Here is a 16,847-nt window from a genome sequence, read left to right on the forward strand (position 1 = left end):
TTGTAATAAGAAGCGTGTTTATTATTATTTTTTTTTTAACATTTGCATGTTGCAGCAGATATTAAAAATTAAAATAAACTGCTTTTATAAATCGAAAATAGTTTTTTTAATACCGAAAATTTAATAATGTATGACATTTCAGTAAGAATTAATGAGATTTCAACAAAAATAAATAAATATATTTTAGCAAAAAATAATGATATTTCATCAAGAATTTATCATTATTCAATATAGAAAAACGAAAAAAATCAACAAGAATAAACAAAAAAAAACGAAAAAAACTGAAATAAGATTTCAGCAAGATTCATCAAGATTTCAACAAGAAAAAAAAAAGTTTGGAAGAGGTTAGAAAATGCAATACAAGTGTTGCGTCAAACAGAACACGTATATATGATTTTACTCTGAAGACTTCTAAAAAACAAACAACTGTAAGATGAAAAATGTTGTGTGTGTGCTACGCCGCGCGGCAATAAGAGGCCTGAAGATGTTTTTTTTTACAAAAAAACAAACAACACTTTAGTCACTTAACTATTAAAAATGTGTTTATTTAGTCACTAAACTTTTAAAATAAAGCTATAAAAATAAGCACAATTTTAAAAGTTATGTGACTAAAGGAACACAAATCCTAATGTTAAGTGACCAAACCAAAAGTTAGGTGACTAAATTAACACAAAGCCAAAAATTTAATAACCTTTTAAAACTTAAAAAGAGTTAAATGACCAAATAAATATAAAATCAAAAATTAAATAAACAAAAATGACCTAAATCTTTTTTTTTTTACTCTTCCAATAAACTTTTGAAAAACTATTTTCCATTGAATCGGCATTCCAAATATTTAAGTAAATTTCGTTTATTAGATTAATAACTAATCTATAAACCAAAAAAATATATTTTATAGAAAAGATTTTACACTATACTCTATACTCTATACTCTACTTGTAGTTAGGTCTCAGATTTTTTTATTAGTTAATCAACTAATTTATTAAACAAAAATATATTTTACAAAGAATTATATACTTTTAAAAAAATTGTCAAAACTTTTAAAACTTAAAAATATAAAAAGTTTTAATACATTGTATTTATATAATACTTTATCATTTTTTGTATTTTTATAAATTTATGAAAATTATTATTATTTTTTATAGTTTTGAAAAAAAAACATCTAATAAAATTATAATATATTATAGTAAAATTATAAACTATATATGAAAGTGTAATAAAATAATAAAACAGATAATGATAAATTAATTCGGTTTTTGAAAAATTAAAAAATTTAATCTGAAGATGGTATTTAATAAAAAAGTTTGTTGGATAAAAATAAATTGTATTCAGGAGTAAATTATGTGGATGTTACAATTTTCAAATTTTCATGTTGTTTCTCGAATACTCATAGTCATAGAAATGGTTAAAACACCAAACCCTTATTCGCCTTAAAACAGAAATCACACTTAGAAATTACCCCCTTCTCTCTCTCTCTCTCTCTCGCAACTGCAAACGGCTCCTCTCTCCGCTCCAACCAACAACGGAAAACCATCTTTCTCACCCAACTCAGGTAAAGATTCGAAGCTTAAAATCAGTCAACGTCGGAACAACACTACCAGAAAACGAACGACTCTGAATAAAAGGAATCAAATAATGGGCAAGTATATGAGGAGGAAGTCGAAGACTACAGGGGAAGTGTCGTTAATGGAAGTACCTTCACTAGGCGGTGTTCTTACCCGTGCAAAAACCCTAGCTCTTCAAAAAGCTTCCGCTGCTGTTGCCTCTATCGGCGCCGGTTCCTACATTCAACTCCGTAGCCGCCGTCTAGTCAAGCCAACTTCTGAGAAGAAACAGAAGGAGACTGGTGCCCTGACAAACCCTAATAAAGCTTCTTTACGAGGAACGAATTCTTCAAGGCTGAAGGTTGATGAGAAATTGGTTTATGAGGAGCTAGAGATTTGTCAAAACACTAAGATTAAGGTTGCTGTAGATTTGGGTATTGATTATGAAGAAGGTTCATTTGGGGAAAACATGGTGGAAATGGAAGGTAGAGGAAGGTGGGTTTTTTTTTCCCTTTCATTTCTGAAATCCATTCTGCTTAATTGGAATCTAGTAATTTATTTTCGTGATGATTTTTCTGGATTTGCCTTTTTTTTTTTCTTATTTCTTGATTGAAATTCTCAAATCAGCTTCTTTTTTTTCCTTCTAGATAATTTCTTATCAAATGGAAGTGGGGTTTCCTTTGTTTTTCGATTTTCTGCCATATTTCAATTATTAACTCACTTTCTTGATCTGAAAAAGAGCTTTTTAAAGACTGCTAGTTCTTTTTGCTTCCTGTGAATTAGGGTTTCTTGATAGAATTTTTTTCTTGATTAAAAGTTCTGAATTATTATTCCTTTCCAATATTTTTCTCAGTCACGCCAAATAAAATTGAAAATTTCCCCTAATTCAAAAAAAAAAAAAAAAAAAAAAAAAAAAACATTTCGGGATTTGAACTTCTGTTTATTTAGTAATTCTCATCCCAAAAAGTCCCTTTAAAAGGGCTTTTCAGTTCTCTGTCATTCTCTGGTTATTTCCAGTGACTTGTTGAGGAAAAGAAAGTGAAGTAATTAAAAATTTATCCTTTTTTTCTTTATTTAATTTAATTTTCCCCGAAATAAAAAAGTTCTGGGTTTCAAGGAAGAGATGACGTCTGTTTTCTTTTGTACATCAACTCTGTTCTATATAAGTTCCTCAAGTACAATCATTACTCCATTATTTATAATAACACAAACAACATATCCAACGTGAATTTAGGAATACAATTTCTGAAATCCGATTGTTTCTCTGCGATGCTCTCTTGTTATGTCACCATCTTTCTTGATCTTTGAAGTTAGTGTCAAATAATACTCTTCTTCTTACCTACTTAATTTCATAGTTTTATCCAAATTGGACTCTGTTTTCTTTTCCTTTTCTGTATAATCAAAAGTAATGATTTTTCGTGTTAATCTTGATTTATGTTACTTTATACTCCTTGAACCTTCTAATTTGTCCCCTGCTTTTATTTTTCAATGCTTTGTGTGCCTAAAAGATTACAAAATCTGAAGTTTTGGCTTTACTTTTAGAATTCATGAAAGTGTTATAATAACTATATAATTGTTTGTTGACATTAATTATATGTCGGTATATTCTTTTACATTACTTTTTAAACATGAGATTTCGCTTTTGGGTTCTCGATCACAATTCACAATTCACAATTCACAAATCACAAGGTTATTTTGGTCATGTAGTGAGTTGTTTTTTTAATGGGATTTATGCAAAAACCTCTTTGGAACTTGTAATTTCTCAGAATTTTATTCCTTTCTTGTGATACTTATTTGTCTCTAAAGAAAAGAACATTATGTCTACTATTTATCACACAGAAATGCTTCAAATTTCAATCGTGCTATTGTCTGCATGCATTATTCTCTTTTTGGTTTGATTACAAGTTAACTTTGTCTTTTGATGTTCAGAGGATCTTTATTATTATTATTTTTTTCATTCTTGATAAAAAAAGCTGCTTTTTTTTTATTATTTATAACAGAACTACTCGAGAAACAACACCATGCAGTTTGATTAGGAATCCGGACATAATTAGAACTCCAGGTTCATCCACAAAACCAAACAGAAAAAACAGAGTACAAAATACAACCCCAAGGCCTATTCCATCAACAACTGAAATGGATGAATTCTTCACAGAGCCTGAAAAATATCAGCAAAGAGTGTTCATGGAGAAGTATATATATATATATTTTTTTACTTATTATTCGAAAATAATTATGAAATCCCAAGTGGGTTTTGTTTATTGATTGATTCTTGATTATGTTTGTTTAGGTACAACTTTGATCCTGTAAACGAAAAGCCTTTAAATGGGCGTTATGAATGGTTGAAAGTGGATGATGCTATCAAGAAAAGTTAATCTTTGTTCAAGATTTTAGCATAGTTTGAAGATATGGGTAGAGATGTAGGTGTAGATTTAGGTTTTATTATTATTATGATTATTATTATTATTATTATGTTTATGTGGGTGATTTGTAAAGAAAGAACATGAAAAAACCCTAGTGCAGATTGTAGACTAGAAGATCTGTAACATAAGACAAGAGCTTCTAACTAGTGAAGAACACGAAGAAGAAAAAGAAGAAGAAGAAGAAGGTCTTCAAAAAAAAAAAAAAGGGGATCCAATGACTTTAAGTTAGTTTTGATTGTCTATATTTTGTACTGATGATGAAAAAACTATGAAGATCCCTTTTTTTTGGTGATATAAATTATAAAATGACCCTTTTGGCCTTATATGTGAATAGAAAAGGATGAAACATAATGAATCTTGATGTTTCAAAAATGGATAAATAGTAGTGTGTTGTGGTTATAAATATATATATATATATATATATATATATATATGTGTGAACATGTATTTTTAGCAGCTTGTGAGAAAGGAAAAGGGTTGGTGTTTGGTGGGGTTGAGTTGGGAAGAATCTTGTCTTCTCTATTATTGTGTCAGTCTGTACTTTTATTTTATTTTATTTAGTATTATCAATTATTGTGAAGTTATGTTTGTTTAAATTTTAATTTTGTATCTTATCCTGTTGCAGTTTTCCAGCAATAACTTCCAAAGTATGTCTCAGATATAATAGATACAAAAAAAAAATGTATTGGTTCAACTTTTGTCCAAAGATCCTTTGTAACTTCTGTACAATTACAAAAAAAATGCATGTGTTGATTTCAAAATGATAAAAATTGTATTTTTATATCAAAATGATAAATTTTGTATAATTTTTAGTGCAAAAAGCATTTTCTCCAACTCGTTACACCGTTTCAACTTTCAACACCAAAAAAAATGGTTTTTTTTTTAATTATTATTGTGGTAGAACGAACTATTCGAGAGACAACGATCTAAAAAAATAGAAAATAATAACACAAGTAAATTATTTGTATATAATTAAGATTTATAATATTAAATCAGCCATTTTAAAAACTATATTATTAGACAATGATAACCAAAATAATTCATTCGTGTATAATTAGTTGTTGTGATATTAAAAACAACGTTAGACACTTAAAAAATCAAAATGTCATCTAACAAAAAATATTAATTTAAGTTATAATGTAATACCGCAATCAACTAATTGTACACATAGACTATAATTATACAATTATACTTAGTAAAGAGTTTACAAAATGGTAATCAATAAATTTCAATTTAGTCTTTAATTCGTTTATTTTATAACAATAAGTTCTTATTATTTGTATGTTTCATTACAACTTATATATCGATTTTATGTAGCGTCAACTGTTATTTGTTGTTATCGAGTCTCGATAGTTTGTAGTTAGGATAAAACGGTTGCATGAACTTAAATCAACATGTTCCATCGCCACATAAAGTGTTCAATGATGTAATAAAACATACAAAGAAACTTTATTGGTATATTAAGGACAAGATGAATGACATAAAGAACAAATTGAAAGTTGTAACATTAGTTTAATAGTAAATTAATAATACATAGAAAATAAGTGACACAAAGAAAATTTCGAACACCAAATTTATTATTAATGAATAATATAACATTTATGTTGTTTTTTTTAAACGGCAAACTAATATACTCTTTAATTACCACATATGTTTCTAACGAGACTTAAACTCATGACTTCTAAATTGAGAAAGACATTCTTTACTGCTAGGCCTTTTAGTATGTTGTTTCATTATTCATCAACACGACACCAACTTTGATGTAATAAATGGTGTTGAGTTAAACCAATTTATATTAAAATTAGTGGCAAAATGAGATTTGATGTGGTTTTGGAGACTCACGAATCCTTTCTTCTTCGAGATCTAAGAAATAAAGTTGTTTTTATTGTAGGTGTTTAGGTTATTTTCAATTCGCAAATTGTGTAGGAAGGAAAACAATATTATCTATTTCTTTATGACTCTATCTTGTTATAATTTTGTCATAAAACATATAATTTTATTGGACATCCAAGCACAACACTTTGTTTGCCATTCTGCCTTGAATTTGAAATGCTTGACACGAATAAAACTGCCTTATTGAATATTTGACTGAGTTTAATACACTAGTGGAGATGTTAACCATGATATATTGCCTCCCACTAATGTGCTATAAAATTTGACATTACCCACCCAATTCCATGATCCCAAAAGGGTAAAATAGTCAATTAACTATGATGATCTTCCCATTTTCTATATGACAATTAGTCATAAAACAATATATGGTGCACGTTATGAATGTACATATTTGTAACCAATAAAAAGGACTTTTAAACACATATAATTATTATCATCAACACAAAAGAACATTTTTTTTTCACTTCACTTGTACAACAAAAAGCCAATAGCTACTCCGAGGATTGTTGTGGATACAACGAGCAAAATGAACTTCAATGTGAAATTGATCCCCAATCCTTTCTCTTCCTTGGTGATGGTTTGTTGTTTTTTGGCATTTCTATTATATTTAGGAGCCATGTTCTTGGAAATATCATAAAGAGGTTCTACTTCTACATGATCGATTTCTCCAACATAATACTCATCTAACATCAATCTTGCAGCACTCCCATGACCCACTTCCTCAAACTCATCGCTTGCATCTTTACCTAAGACACCAACATCAAAACTTTATCTAAAATCCAAAAAAAAAAATGTCTTTATATATAGCTAGTTTCTATAAAATATATGTGTAGTCTAAGATTGTATCTATAAAAAAAAGTCTTTACAAAGAGAAAGAGACTCCGATGTATATAAAGATAGATACGCTAACAGTTTCTGTATAATACCTGCTACATCCAACAAAACGTTATCTCCACCCGGATGATCATTCAAGAAGTTTGTAACATCATACACCTAGATGATCAATTACATAAGTCAAAAACAAAATGATGTAATCAAACGGGTTTATGTTAATTTTGATTTGTGTCTTACCCTCGCGTTGATAATGACCCAACAATCTTTATTATTGTTGTGTGGAGAGACATCTGCTAAATTGAAAACCTTGTTAGAGTTCATGATCTATTTCTATGCTTTGATGGAGAAGGAGATTTGTTGAACAAATAACAGAATGAATTGTGGGTGCATTTTCTTTTCTAATATGATGTGTGTTTGTCCATATACTAATGGACTATTCATGAAGTTTTTGATTCTGTAGATGATTCCCTCTTGTAAGTTGACATGTAATATGTTCTATATAACAAACTTGATTCGTACAACTAAATTTCGTACTAAATATTAGGAGGTAATTACCGACATAATGTAAAAATAAAAAATATGAATTATAGAAAGCCAAAACTATCGAGGTTTTGTTTATTAACTGTACATCTTTTCTTAAATAATTATTGGTTTTAACATCTAGTAGACATTTTTTGATTAAATTTACGGGTTTATAATACGTCTGTTAAATCCAAAGATCAAGCCCTCATAAGCCTCGTCTATCTTAATATCTCATTTGATAGTCATTGATAATAACGATTTTTAGGTAATTATTTTAGTGGGTTCTTAAAAAAACCTCTCAATTTTTTTTTAAAATACCCACCTACGACTCCATTCTATCAAACATCTATTATTAATGTTTATTATTATTATCTTTTTTAATAAATTTAATATAAATTTGTTTTAGTTTTTTAAATCCATTATCTTAATTATTTTATTTGTTTATCTTTATTTTTTCTGATTTAAAAACCTTTTTATTTTTTTGACGTTTTAGTCGAATATATTTTTAATGTTATTTTTAATTTATTTTTCGTTGACGTTGTACATTTATTTTTTAAACTTTATAACATTTGTTTGTTTAGATTATTTAAACATAAATTTTTAACATTTTGTTCGTTTATATTTATTTCTTAAACTTTATAACATTTGCTTGTTTAGATTATTTAAACATAAATTTTTAACATTTTCGTTTATATGAAACTGGCTTTTAAAAACTAAATTTTCCGAACTCCGGAACTTTTTTGATAACTTAAGCATGTTTTCAAGTTTTTGAAATTTTCTTCGTTTTGTAAAAAAAATTATATTTATCCGACACCGACATTAAGTATAGTTTTTTAAAATAGTTATCTAAGTTATTAAAGTCATATTATCATTATTATTATTTTTAAATGGCAGATTAGTTGTTAGAAGTTAAATTCACCAAGTTAGTTAATTCATATACACTGGGGTTTAAACCTGTTGGATCTTAGAAACATACAACAAGCAATAACAAAACAGGAAATTGACAAAGACTTAATCGAAAAGTTATTTCGATTAATAAAACTCTCACGAATAGAGAAAGATTACAGTTATTAACCATAACACAACTTATATACTAGAGGACATACACACTATCTACAAATCATAAATCATAAATTTAAACAAAACTATACTAAATTTTATATAAGGTGTCCATCATTGCAAAACAAAAGTATTACAAATGATGTTAAACATTAAATAGATATAACTAGTTTTAATTTAGAAAAATAGTTGAAATTCCATGACAGATAAACTCGGGTTGCCATTAAAAAAATAAACTCTCCAAAATAATTAAAGAAACATTTTTTTACACTTCAAATATCGCATGCAAAAACTATGAAATATTCGAATAATACTATGAATGTTATCTTAACATGTAAATTATTGTTACATTCCAAAAATCAGAGTAATTTTTTTTTTTCAAAACAACCCCAAGACTAATTGTTTAAAAAAACATTGTTTCAATGTATAATTCATAAATCAGAATATCCCAAAATTCAGTAACATAAAATCCGAAGGATGTGTACGATCACGCCTTCACCTTATCACGATCATCCGAAGTACCTAAAACAATAAACTAAAACTGTAAGTGAAAGCTTAGTGAGTTCCCCCAAGGTACCACCACACAAGCATATAACCAAACAAATAATGGGTACACAACCTCCTAGTTGGATTACCCCTGGCCCATAACCTTTTGGTTGGAATGCCCAGACCCATAACTTTTCGGTTGGATTGCCTAATATATACCGGGTCGACAACCTCCCGGTTGGATTATCCCTGGACCACAACCTTTCGGGTTGCCCTCAAACCTAAAAATTGGACCGAATGACTTTTAGAGAGAGAGATTAATTTTTAATAATAAATTAAATAAATGGTTTATTAATGTATTATGAAAATAATATATTAATTAGAAATCATATTATTTAATTAATGATTAATTGCAATTAATTTTGAGATTAATGAGATTAATTAAAAGTACAACGACTGTTTGGTTATTTATTGAAAGTTGAGGAATGAAGGCTCTAGAACCTCATTAGATGAGGTCGACGAAAACTTCTAGGGAAGGCCTAGAATTTTCGTCCAATGACCTTTAGATAAGGGATGTGGCCGCTTGGTCACAAAGCAAGGGAATCTAGGGCTTATCCCTTAACCCCTAGCTTTGGCCCCAAGATTTCTCAACTATATAAAGGCCTCCCTAGCCCTTGATTTTGATGATACCTCCCCTCTACAACCTTGGACGAAATTTTGGCTCTCTTCTCCTGTAACATACACATTAATAATCTTGTATAATTATCGTTACTTGTAAGTTTGATAGCTTAAAAGTAAATATTAATAAATAATATGTGAATTTGAGTGTTGAATTCTAACAAGATAGTTTTATGAGATTGAAGTAAAACTATGTTTAGAATCATTCGGAAAGTGATGGGAAGTCTTATGAGATTCCAATCAAAAGTCAAATATTAAAATTAACGAAATTGTAAAATTTAAGATAAGTAAAAATAATATTATTGAAAGTTGTAAATTATCTCGTTAAAAACATTTAGACGAAAACCTCACTGAAATCCGAGTTATAACGAAGAAGTTATGACTTATTGAAGTTTCGCGACAGAACCGGTACGACGCTATATGACGTAAAAAGTGAGTTTTCAATAAACTACTTTTTAGCTTTAGTGATCTAAATGAAAGTCGTAGTATTCATTAAACCAATAATTTTCATAAAAAGAACGTCTAAATCTGACTTCGCATGAGGAAGTTATTATTTTTCTAAGATTCGGCATAACAGTATACCACCCGAAGCTCGAAATAAAGATCGAGTGATTTTTAGCCGACACAACCTAAACGAGAATCGAAGATCTCGTCAATAGTAGTACAACGATAAAAAGACAGACGGAAACGGACGTCGGATGAAGAAGTTATGAATTTTTAACGGACTTTTCCTTTCCCGGCCTGTTAAAAATATAATATTAAAAATGAAGTCAAAATTAGCCGACGGAGTCTAAACGAAAGTTGTAGAGCATAATTTCACCTACACGTGTATATAAAGAACGTTAAAAATGGAGCCCGTATGCGAAAAATACGAATTTTTAAAGTTTTGGGCACAAACTTCGAGACTGGTCCGAAGGAGTATGCCCAACGTACTCGTGTAAATGATCCGGATTCCGTCACCCTCCTTACTCCTTCACATGAGTGTCATGTGTCATAGCCTTGACGCTTCTGAGCTGATCCACTACGTACGCTCAGCGTACGAAGTTACGCCCAACAAAGAGGTTTGCGAGGCAGTACGCCCCACGTACCGGAGAATTACGCCCAGCGTAATGCGAGCCCTCGGACACTATAAATAGAAAGCGAGACCTTCTGAATTTTTTTTACAATTTTAACACTTTCACACCCTCTTTCATCTCTCAATTTACCCTAACAGCTCCCGAAGCCTAGGAAACATCCCCGACACCCGAAGCAAGTCTCGGCGCTCTGAAAGCCCAAGAAAATAATATTTTCAAGTTGAAACTGTGCCCGCACAAAGCCTGGTTTTCAACAAAAATCTCCAGTTTCGTCAAAGAAAGTCATTTTTAGAGACAAAGTGCTGCCCAAATTATCATTTTACCATTCAGTTATTTCACGGTGAGTTCAATATAGGGACAATTGTATGTTATGTGTTATATGTTCAACGTGCTTGATATTTGCATATTTAGCCTCATAATAAGTATAGATTTTTATCATTTATTAGCTAATTTATTGCATATCATGGACAAAAGATACTTAAAAATGTTTGAATTATGTTTTCAGTCCAAAAGTGAAGCTCGGAAGCAAAAGGAAGCAGGAGAAGCGGTTGGGAGCTCGGGAATTGAACAAAAAAGAAAAACACCAAAAACAGCACCTACTCGGCGAGTAGGGTCGACTACTCGGCGAGTCCGATCGAAGATTCGAGAAGATAAAGACTCCGAGACTTACCGTGTATGGGAATTAAGAGATGGACTCGTCGAGTCGGCAATGGACTCGACGAGTCGTTTCGCATCTATAAAGATAACTTCTCAGATCGACATTAGACATTCTGGAACCCTTCTGGAGAGAATAGCTGCGATTGAAGAGCCAGAAGAACCCTAGAGAACGAAGATACAACCTAGAATTCAATTCTGAAGGAGATTTGAGGCAAATTTTCATCATTCTACTTAATCTTTTGTTTTCCATTATGGCTAGACAATTAGAATTCGTTTATTTGCTGTTAATTACCTCAATCATGAGCTAAAACTCTTAAATTTCTATTTGGGGATACAATATTGATACTATGGTTTGATTTATGGTAGGATTAATTCAATGTTGGTGATTTTGTTGATTTTAGTTTGTTACAGAACCTTGTGTGTGAATAATAACTATTTTTCTTTTAATAGGAAGATAATTAAATAGTATGAACATCTTTTAGTTGTTATCCTCATATGTTTATGTGACCACTTTATCATATGTCTAGGATTAATGAACATGAAACTAGAATTAATAAGAAAAATAGGTAAATTCGTGTATGAGCTTGTGTGATGACCATCAACAAGAAGTTAACTAAAGTACCAAATTAGTTAGCTATTACAAATCTAAATTAACCCGAAAAAATAATCTAGCGAATTAAATTAAATTAGACAACTGATCACTGTTTGAGTTAGTTTGTTCTCTAAGGATTAGTGCAGCGAATGTGAATCTAATCACTTGAATCGGTAACCAATAGAAGAATGAATCCATTGCACTATTACCACAATATCAACCATAGGATCAATTGAGTTGAACTAAACAGAAGTCCTTTCCATTATTGAATTTAGTTAAATCTTTGTTTTTCTAGTTTTTAGTTTAAGTGATAGTTAGTAAGCTTTCTAGTCTTGTAAAACTAGAGAAAACTCCTACTTATTAATTAATTTAGATAAAATTAGTCTTTAGTTTTAATTTACCGTTCCCTGTGTTCGATACCCTACTTATTTAGCTTTACCACAATTGATAGGTCCACTGCCTTTGTGTGTTCATTTTATAATTAAAAAGTAGGTTTAAAACTAGTTGAGTTTACACACATCAAGTTTTTGGCGCCGTTGCTGGGGAACGGTTCTAAATTAGCATTAATTTCTATTTTTATCGATCCTTTGTGTAAGATTTATCTTACATAAAGTTAATTCTTAGGTAATTTAGTAATTAGTATAAGTTTTAATAATAATCCGCTTTAAAAAGTAATTAGAAAGTTTTTCTGTTTTTGCCTTGAACTCGCCGAGTGCACCCGTGCCGACTCGGCGACTCCATCGATGTCACAATTTTAATTTTAATTTTATTTTTGTTCTTTTTACGCATTTTATTTTTTGTTTTGATTGCAATTGTTTCATGACCCGAGGATCTGATACACCTTTGGTCCCTCCTCTCGAAGACCCGGAATCCGCACTAAGGAGGAGCAAAGGAAAAGCCGTTGGAGAATCCGTTTCTTCAAAGAATTCGCCACTAAAGAACCTCAAGTCCGTTTTCAGCAAGAAGAAGAGCAGCAAATCAGGAGCATCCAGCGCCTCTTTGACAATCGAAGACCTGATTAAAGAAGACACCGAGTACGAGACCGAGGAAGAAGAAGAACCTACATACGAGCACGAATTTGATTTTGAGGACGATTTAGCTATCACTATGGCTAATATCGATGAAGTCCCCATGGGGGAATGGAAGAAGAGGATGCGCGATGACACTTGCCCCGGACTTGTGCAGCCCGTAATTCCCGCTACCGCTACTTTCGAGCTAAAGGGTCATATCCTCGCTCAACTCAAGGAGATTCCTTTCTATGGAAAAGACCACGAAGACTCCTACAAACAGTTGGATGAAGTAAATGATGTGGCTGACTACTTTAATGTACCAAATGTGCCACACGAGACCCAGCTACCTCACATGCTTCCAGTCACATTCAAGGGTGCTGCAAAGGATTGGCTCAAGTCACTTCCTCCCGGGTCGGTCACCACATGGGCTAAGATGAAAGGAGAGTTCATAGACCACTTTTGCCCACCTTCCAAAATAGCTAAGTTGAAGAAAGCCATTGCCAACTTTGAGCAACAACCCGGAGAATCCCTTTATGAGGCATGGGAAAGGTACAAAGGTCTTCTCAGAAATTGCCCACACCATGACCTCAATAGCCAACAAGAGGTCTCCATCTTCTATGATGGAGTCAATGTCACCACAAGGCAACTACTCGACTCGCAAGGCCCACTCACAAAGAAGGGACCCCCAGTAATCAAGGAATTAATTGAAGAATTTTCTAAGCATTCTAGAGAATACTACAACCCGAGAAATGAAGTAAGTCGGGGGGTAGTGAACTCGGCCAATGATGGCATGGCGGCGATGATGGCTAAGCTCGATAGTTTAGATAGAAGAATGACAAAAATGGATCAAACAATCCATGTTATTCGAGTTGGATGTGAGAACTGTAGAGGGCCTCATCGCACGAAGGATTGTGACTTGGATGAAAATGGAAACAAGAAAGCTCAAGTGTTCTACTCAAGCGGCGATCGATACGACGAGAATTGGCGGAAACCAAAGAAGGAATGGCTCCCGTATGAAGAATACAAGAAGGTGAAGGAGGAGAAATACAAGCAGAAAGAGAGAGGATTTTATCAAAAGGAAGAACCGGTTATGGAAAAGAGAGCCGACTTAGAAGAGATGTTCACAAGATTCATAGTCGCGTCCGAGAAAAGACACAATGATCATGATGCTGCAATACAAGAGACCAGAAATATACTTAGGAATCAACAAGCATCTATTCTCAACATTGAGAAACAGCTAGGACAACTTGCACATCAAGTGAACGAGAGAAGACCGGGAGAACTTCCGAGTAAAACCGAGAATAATCCAAGAATGGAGAATGTGAATGTTGTGACCTCCAGCTATGGAGAAATTTTCACCCCTGCACATGAGATCTCCAAGTTGAATACAGAAAAGGCAGAAGAGTCGGGTCCAACTAAACCCGACCAGACTCGCCGAGTCCCTCTAATGGACTCGACGAGTCCATGCCCTGATGACAAATCTGCTGTTTCCTTAAGGCCTTACAACCCTCCTCTGCCATTCCCAATCAGAGCCATACTTGCTGAAACGGTTAAAGCATACAGAGCTTTCATGGAGCATGTTAGAGCCCTTCAAGTCAACATTCCATTTGTAAAAACAATGCTTCAAACGCCCAAGTATTTTAACTTGATAAAGGGTCTCTTTGCTGCTAGGAAAGATTTAGCTGAAGTCGCGGATATAGTATTGAGTGAGCTACCAGAAAAGAAGGGCGATCCGGGAAGCATCATAATTCCTTGCCAATTTGGAAATGTACTTGCTACTCAAGCGTTAACCGATTCAGGTGCAAGTATCAACTTAATCCCCTTCTCTTTCTTCAATAAGCTGAATTTACCAGAGCCAAGGCCTGTGAATATGAAGATCCATTTGGCGGATAAGACGACTATTCGTCCAAGAGGTGTTTGTGAAGATATCCTCATCAAGGTGGATAAATTTATATTCCCATTGGACTTTGTGGTACTTGATATGGAAGAAGACCCCGAAATTCCAATTATTTTGGGGAGATCATTTTTGAACACTGCATGCGCATTGATAGATGTATGCGAGTCCACACTAACGTTGAGGGTAGGAGACGAGTCAGCAGTGTTTAAAGCTTTACCAGAGATCAAGCAAGAAGAAGGAAGAAAAGAAGAAGTCTCATTCATTAATTTGGATGATGAGATACTACAAAAAGAACTTGCACTTTTGCAAGAAAAAGATCCAAGTGAGTTCTTGCTATCTTCTGGAGGAATTGATGATGTTGACAAAGACTTGGAGGAGATAGAGATGCTGCTGAAAGGAACCGATTCACAGAACACAGTGGGATGTGAGGAATACGATCCGACTCGCCGAGTTGCTTTCATGGACTCGACGAGTCATTCAAAAATTTCAGCAACTTGGACGATTTGGATCTGCTTGTTACCAGCTCCCTGTATGTTCCGTACATGAAGATTTTTCCTAATTCTTTAGAAGATCAAGCAGCAGAAGGAGGAATGGATGATGATTTTCAACACGTTCATGTAGCATGCCTTGATACAATAATGCAAGATGATGAAGACAATCCACTTAAAGAGGAGGCAAGCTTTGGAGAAGAGGAAAAGGCAAGGGTTAGAAAAGATGATGTTGATCACCCATTCATTACCAAACCTCGAGGCCGAATCTTCACCAACTATGAAGTAATGAAGTTTGAAGAAGGAGGGGTGCAAAAGAGGGTGCAAGAGAACGGGGTAAAGAAGAAGAAGGTGAGGAAAAGGGAAATTCATGCAGCTGAAGGTAATGCTACAAGGAAGAAGAGAGAAGAATTGAGACGGGCTTACAAAAAGAAGATACACGCGTACAAGATGAAGTATAAACCGCAAAAGGTTAGGCGTGCGTTCCCGATGCAGGAAAATGAAGAAACGTAGATGGGAAGGAGTCCAGCTAATGACTCCTTAAAAAGAAGCGCTTGGCGGGAGGTAACCCGTTATTAGAGTTTGCTTTCTTTCATCTTTTTCGTTTTAGTTTTATTTTCGATTTTATTTTCGTCTTCTAAATCATCAAATATGACTGCTTGAGAGTGCGTATGGGCTAAGTGTGGGGTGGAATGAATTTTCTTTTATAAATGAATGACAAAACGGTATAAATTTTGAATTGCTTGTAAGTGACTCGTCGAGTCTGACCATGACTCGACGAGTCTATTCAGAATCCATATGATTTCAATTCGCGACCAGACTCGCCGAGTCTGACCTTGACTCGACGAGTCGATTTACTTTACAAAAAAAATAATATAATAATTTTTACATCTGGTAAAACTAGGGTTTTTAACCCTAATGAGATCATATTTCCCCGTTTACTCGCCGTGCGCCTCCCTTGTTTTCTCTCTCAAGCATTCATCAAGCTCTACACTCTTTCTTCAAAATTCTTGAATTATGTCAACAAAGGTACTTAATTTCTTCCATAATTGTGTTAAAGCCATGATTTTTAGATGTTCTAAGGTGTCAATTTCATAGAATACCCGATTTTGAAGTTTAGTGAATTTTTAGGGTTTTGATTTAGTATTGATTGTGCTGTTTTGGATGATTATTCTTGCTTTAATACATCTTAGGAACATCCCTGGACAAAACCCTTGAAAAAAATTTCAGGTTTTATGATCGAATTTTGCTCGACTCGTCGACTGACTCGCGTAGTTCATACGACTCGCCTAGTCGTTCATGGACTCGACGAGTCCAGTCGGGGACCCATATATAATCTGTTTTGATGATTTTCTATGTTTTCTGGGTTGTTTGTTCTTTGTTTTGCAGGAACAATATGTTTCACAGAGGACAGAGCTCAAGTGGACACCAAGGAGATTTTCCTTGGTTGAATTTTCCTCGAATTGAATCTGCTTCAACAATGACAAGATGGAAGAAGAAGCTGGCTGAGGTCAGGAAGAAGGAGGTTTATGTACCTAATAGGGTTGACTGGGATTGGTTGAAGAATGTCCGGTATGAGGAAGAGTTGGCGCCTTATCTTTTGAAGGAATTTACTTACGAAGGGGAGACAATTATTTGTGATGGTTGGAGCCGGGTTTTTAGAATTCAAGAGCTGGTGTATCGAGAACTTT

The 16,847-nt window shown here is 33.0% G+C and overlaps 2 protein-coding genes and 1 non-coding gene across 3 annotated transcripts; 1 reads left to right on the top strand and 2 right to left on the bottom strand.

The window, feature by feature from the left end:
- Positions 1-1,413: 1,413 nt before the first annotated feature.
- LOC111895927 (cyclin-dependent kinase inhibitor 5) lies at positions 1,414-4,579 on the top strand. Its single transcript, XM_023891983.3, has 3 exons — positions 1,414-2,039; positions 3,545-3,736; positions 3,835-4,579. The coding sequence occupies exons 1-3, from the start codon at positions 1,636-1,638 to the stop codon at positions 3,917-3,919; spliced, it is 681 nt and encodes a 226-aa protein (XP_023747751.1). The 5' UTR covers positions 1,414-1,635; the 3' UTR covers positions 3,920-4,579.
- A 1,585-nt stretch (positions 4,580-6,164) lies between these two features.
- On the bottom strand, positions 6,165-7,165 carry LOC111895919 (cytochrome b5). Its single transcript, XM_023891969.3, has 3 exons — positions 6,932-7,165; positions 6,787-6,853; positions 6,165-6,606 (listed from the first exon to the last, which is right to left on the bottom strand). Exons 1-3 carry the CDS (start codon positions 7,013-7,015, stop codon positions 6,326-6,328), a joined length of 432 nt encoding a protein of 143 aa, XP_023747737.1. The 5' UTR covers positions 7,016-7,165; the 3' UTR covers positions 6,165-6,325.
- Positions 7,166-13,252: 6,087 nt separating this feature from the next.
- LOC111895965 (small nucleolar RNA R71) lies at positions 13,253-13,359 on the bottom strand. Its single transcript, XR_002851736.1, has one exon. It is a non-coding gene; the product is annotated as a small nucleolar RNA R71 (small nucleolar RNA).
- Between the last annotated feature and the right edge of the window lie 3,488 nt (positions 13,360-16,847).

The sequence above is a fragment of the Lactuca sativa genome, chromosome 6, assembly GCF_002870075.4.
Source record: "Lactuca sativa cultivar Salinas chromosome 6, Lsat_Salinas_v11, whole genome shotgun sequence".
In the NCBI taxonomy this organism is placed as follows: domain Eukaryota; kingdom Viridiplantae; phylum Streptophyta; class Magnoliopsida; order Asterales; family Asteraceae; genus Lactuca; species Lactuca sativa.

Excerpts from the sequence above, each read along its gene's own strand:
- LOC111895919 (XM_023891969.3), bottom strand. The coding sequence starts at position 7,015 with ATGAACTCTAACAAGGTTTTCAATTTAGCAGATGTCTCTCCACACAAC. Across the intron at positions 6,854-6,931 it reads GGGTCATTATCAACGCGAGG|GTGTATGATGTTACAAACTT; the intron begins GTAAGACACAAA and ends TTGATCATCTAG. Across the intron at positions 6,607-6,786 it reads CGTTTTGTTGGATGTAGCAG|GTAAAGATGCAAGCGATGAG; the intron begins GTATTATACAGA and ends TTGGTGTCTTAG.
- LOC111895927 (XM_023891983.3), top strand. The coding sequence starts at position 1,636 with ATGGGCAAGTATATGAGGAGGAAGTCGAAGACTACAGGGGAAGTGTCG. Across the intron at positions 2,040-3,544 it reads GAAATGGAAGGTAGAGGAAG|AACTACTCGAGAAACAACAC; the intron begins GTGGGTTTTTTT and ends TATTTATAACAG. Across the intron at positions 3,737-3,834 it reads CAAAGAGTGTTCATGGAGAA|GTACAACTTTGATCCTGTAA; the intron begins GTATATATATAT and ends ATGTTTGTTTAG.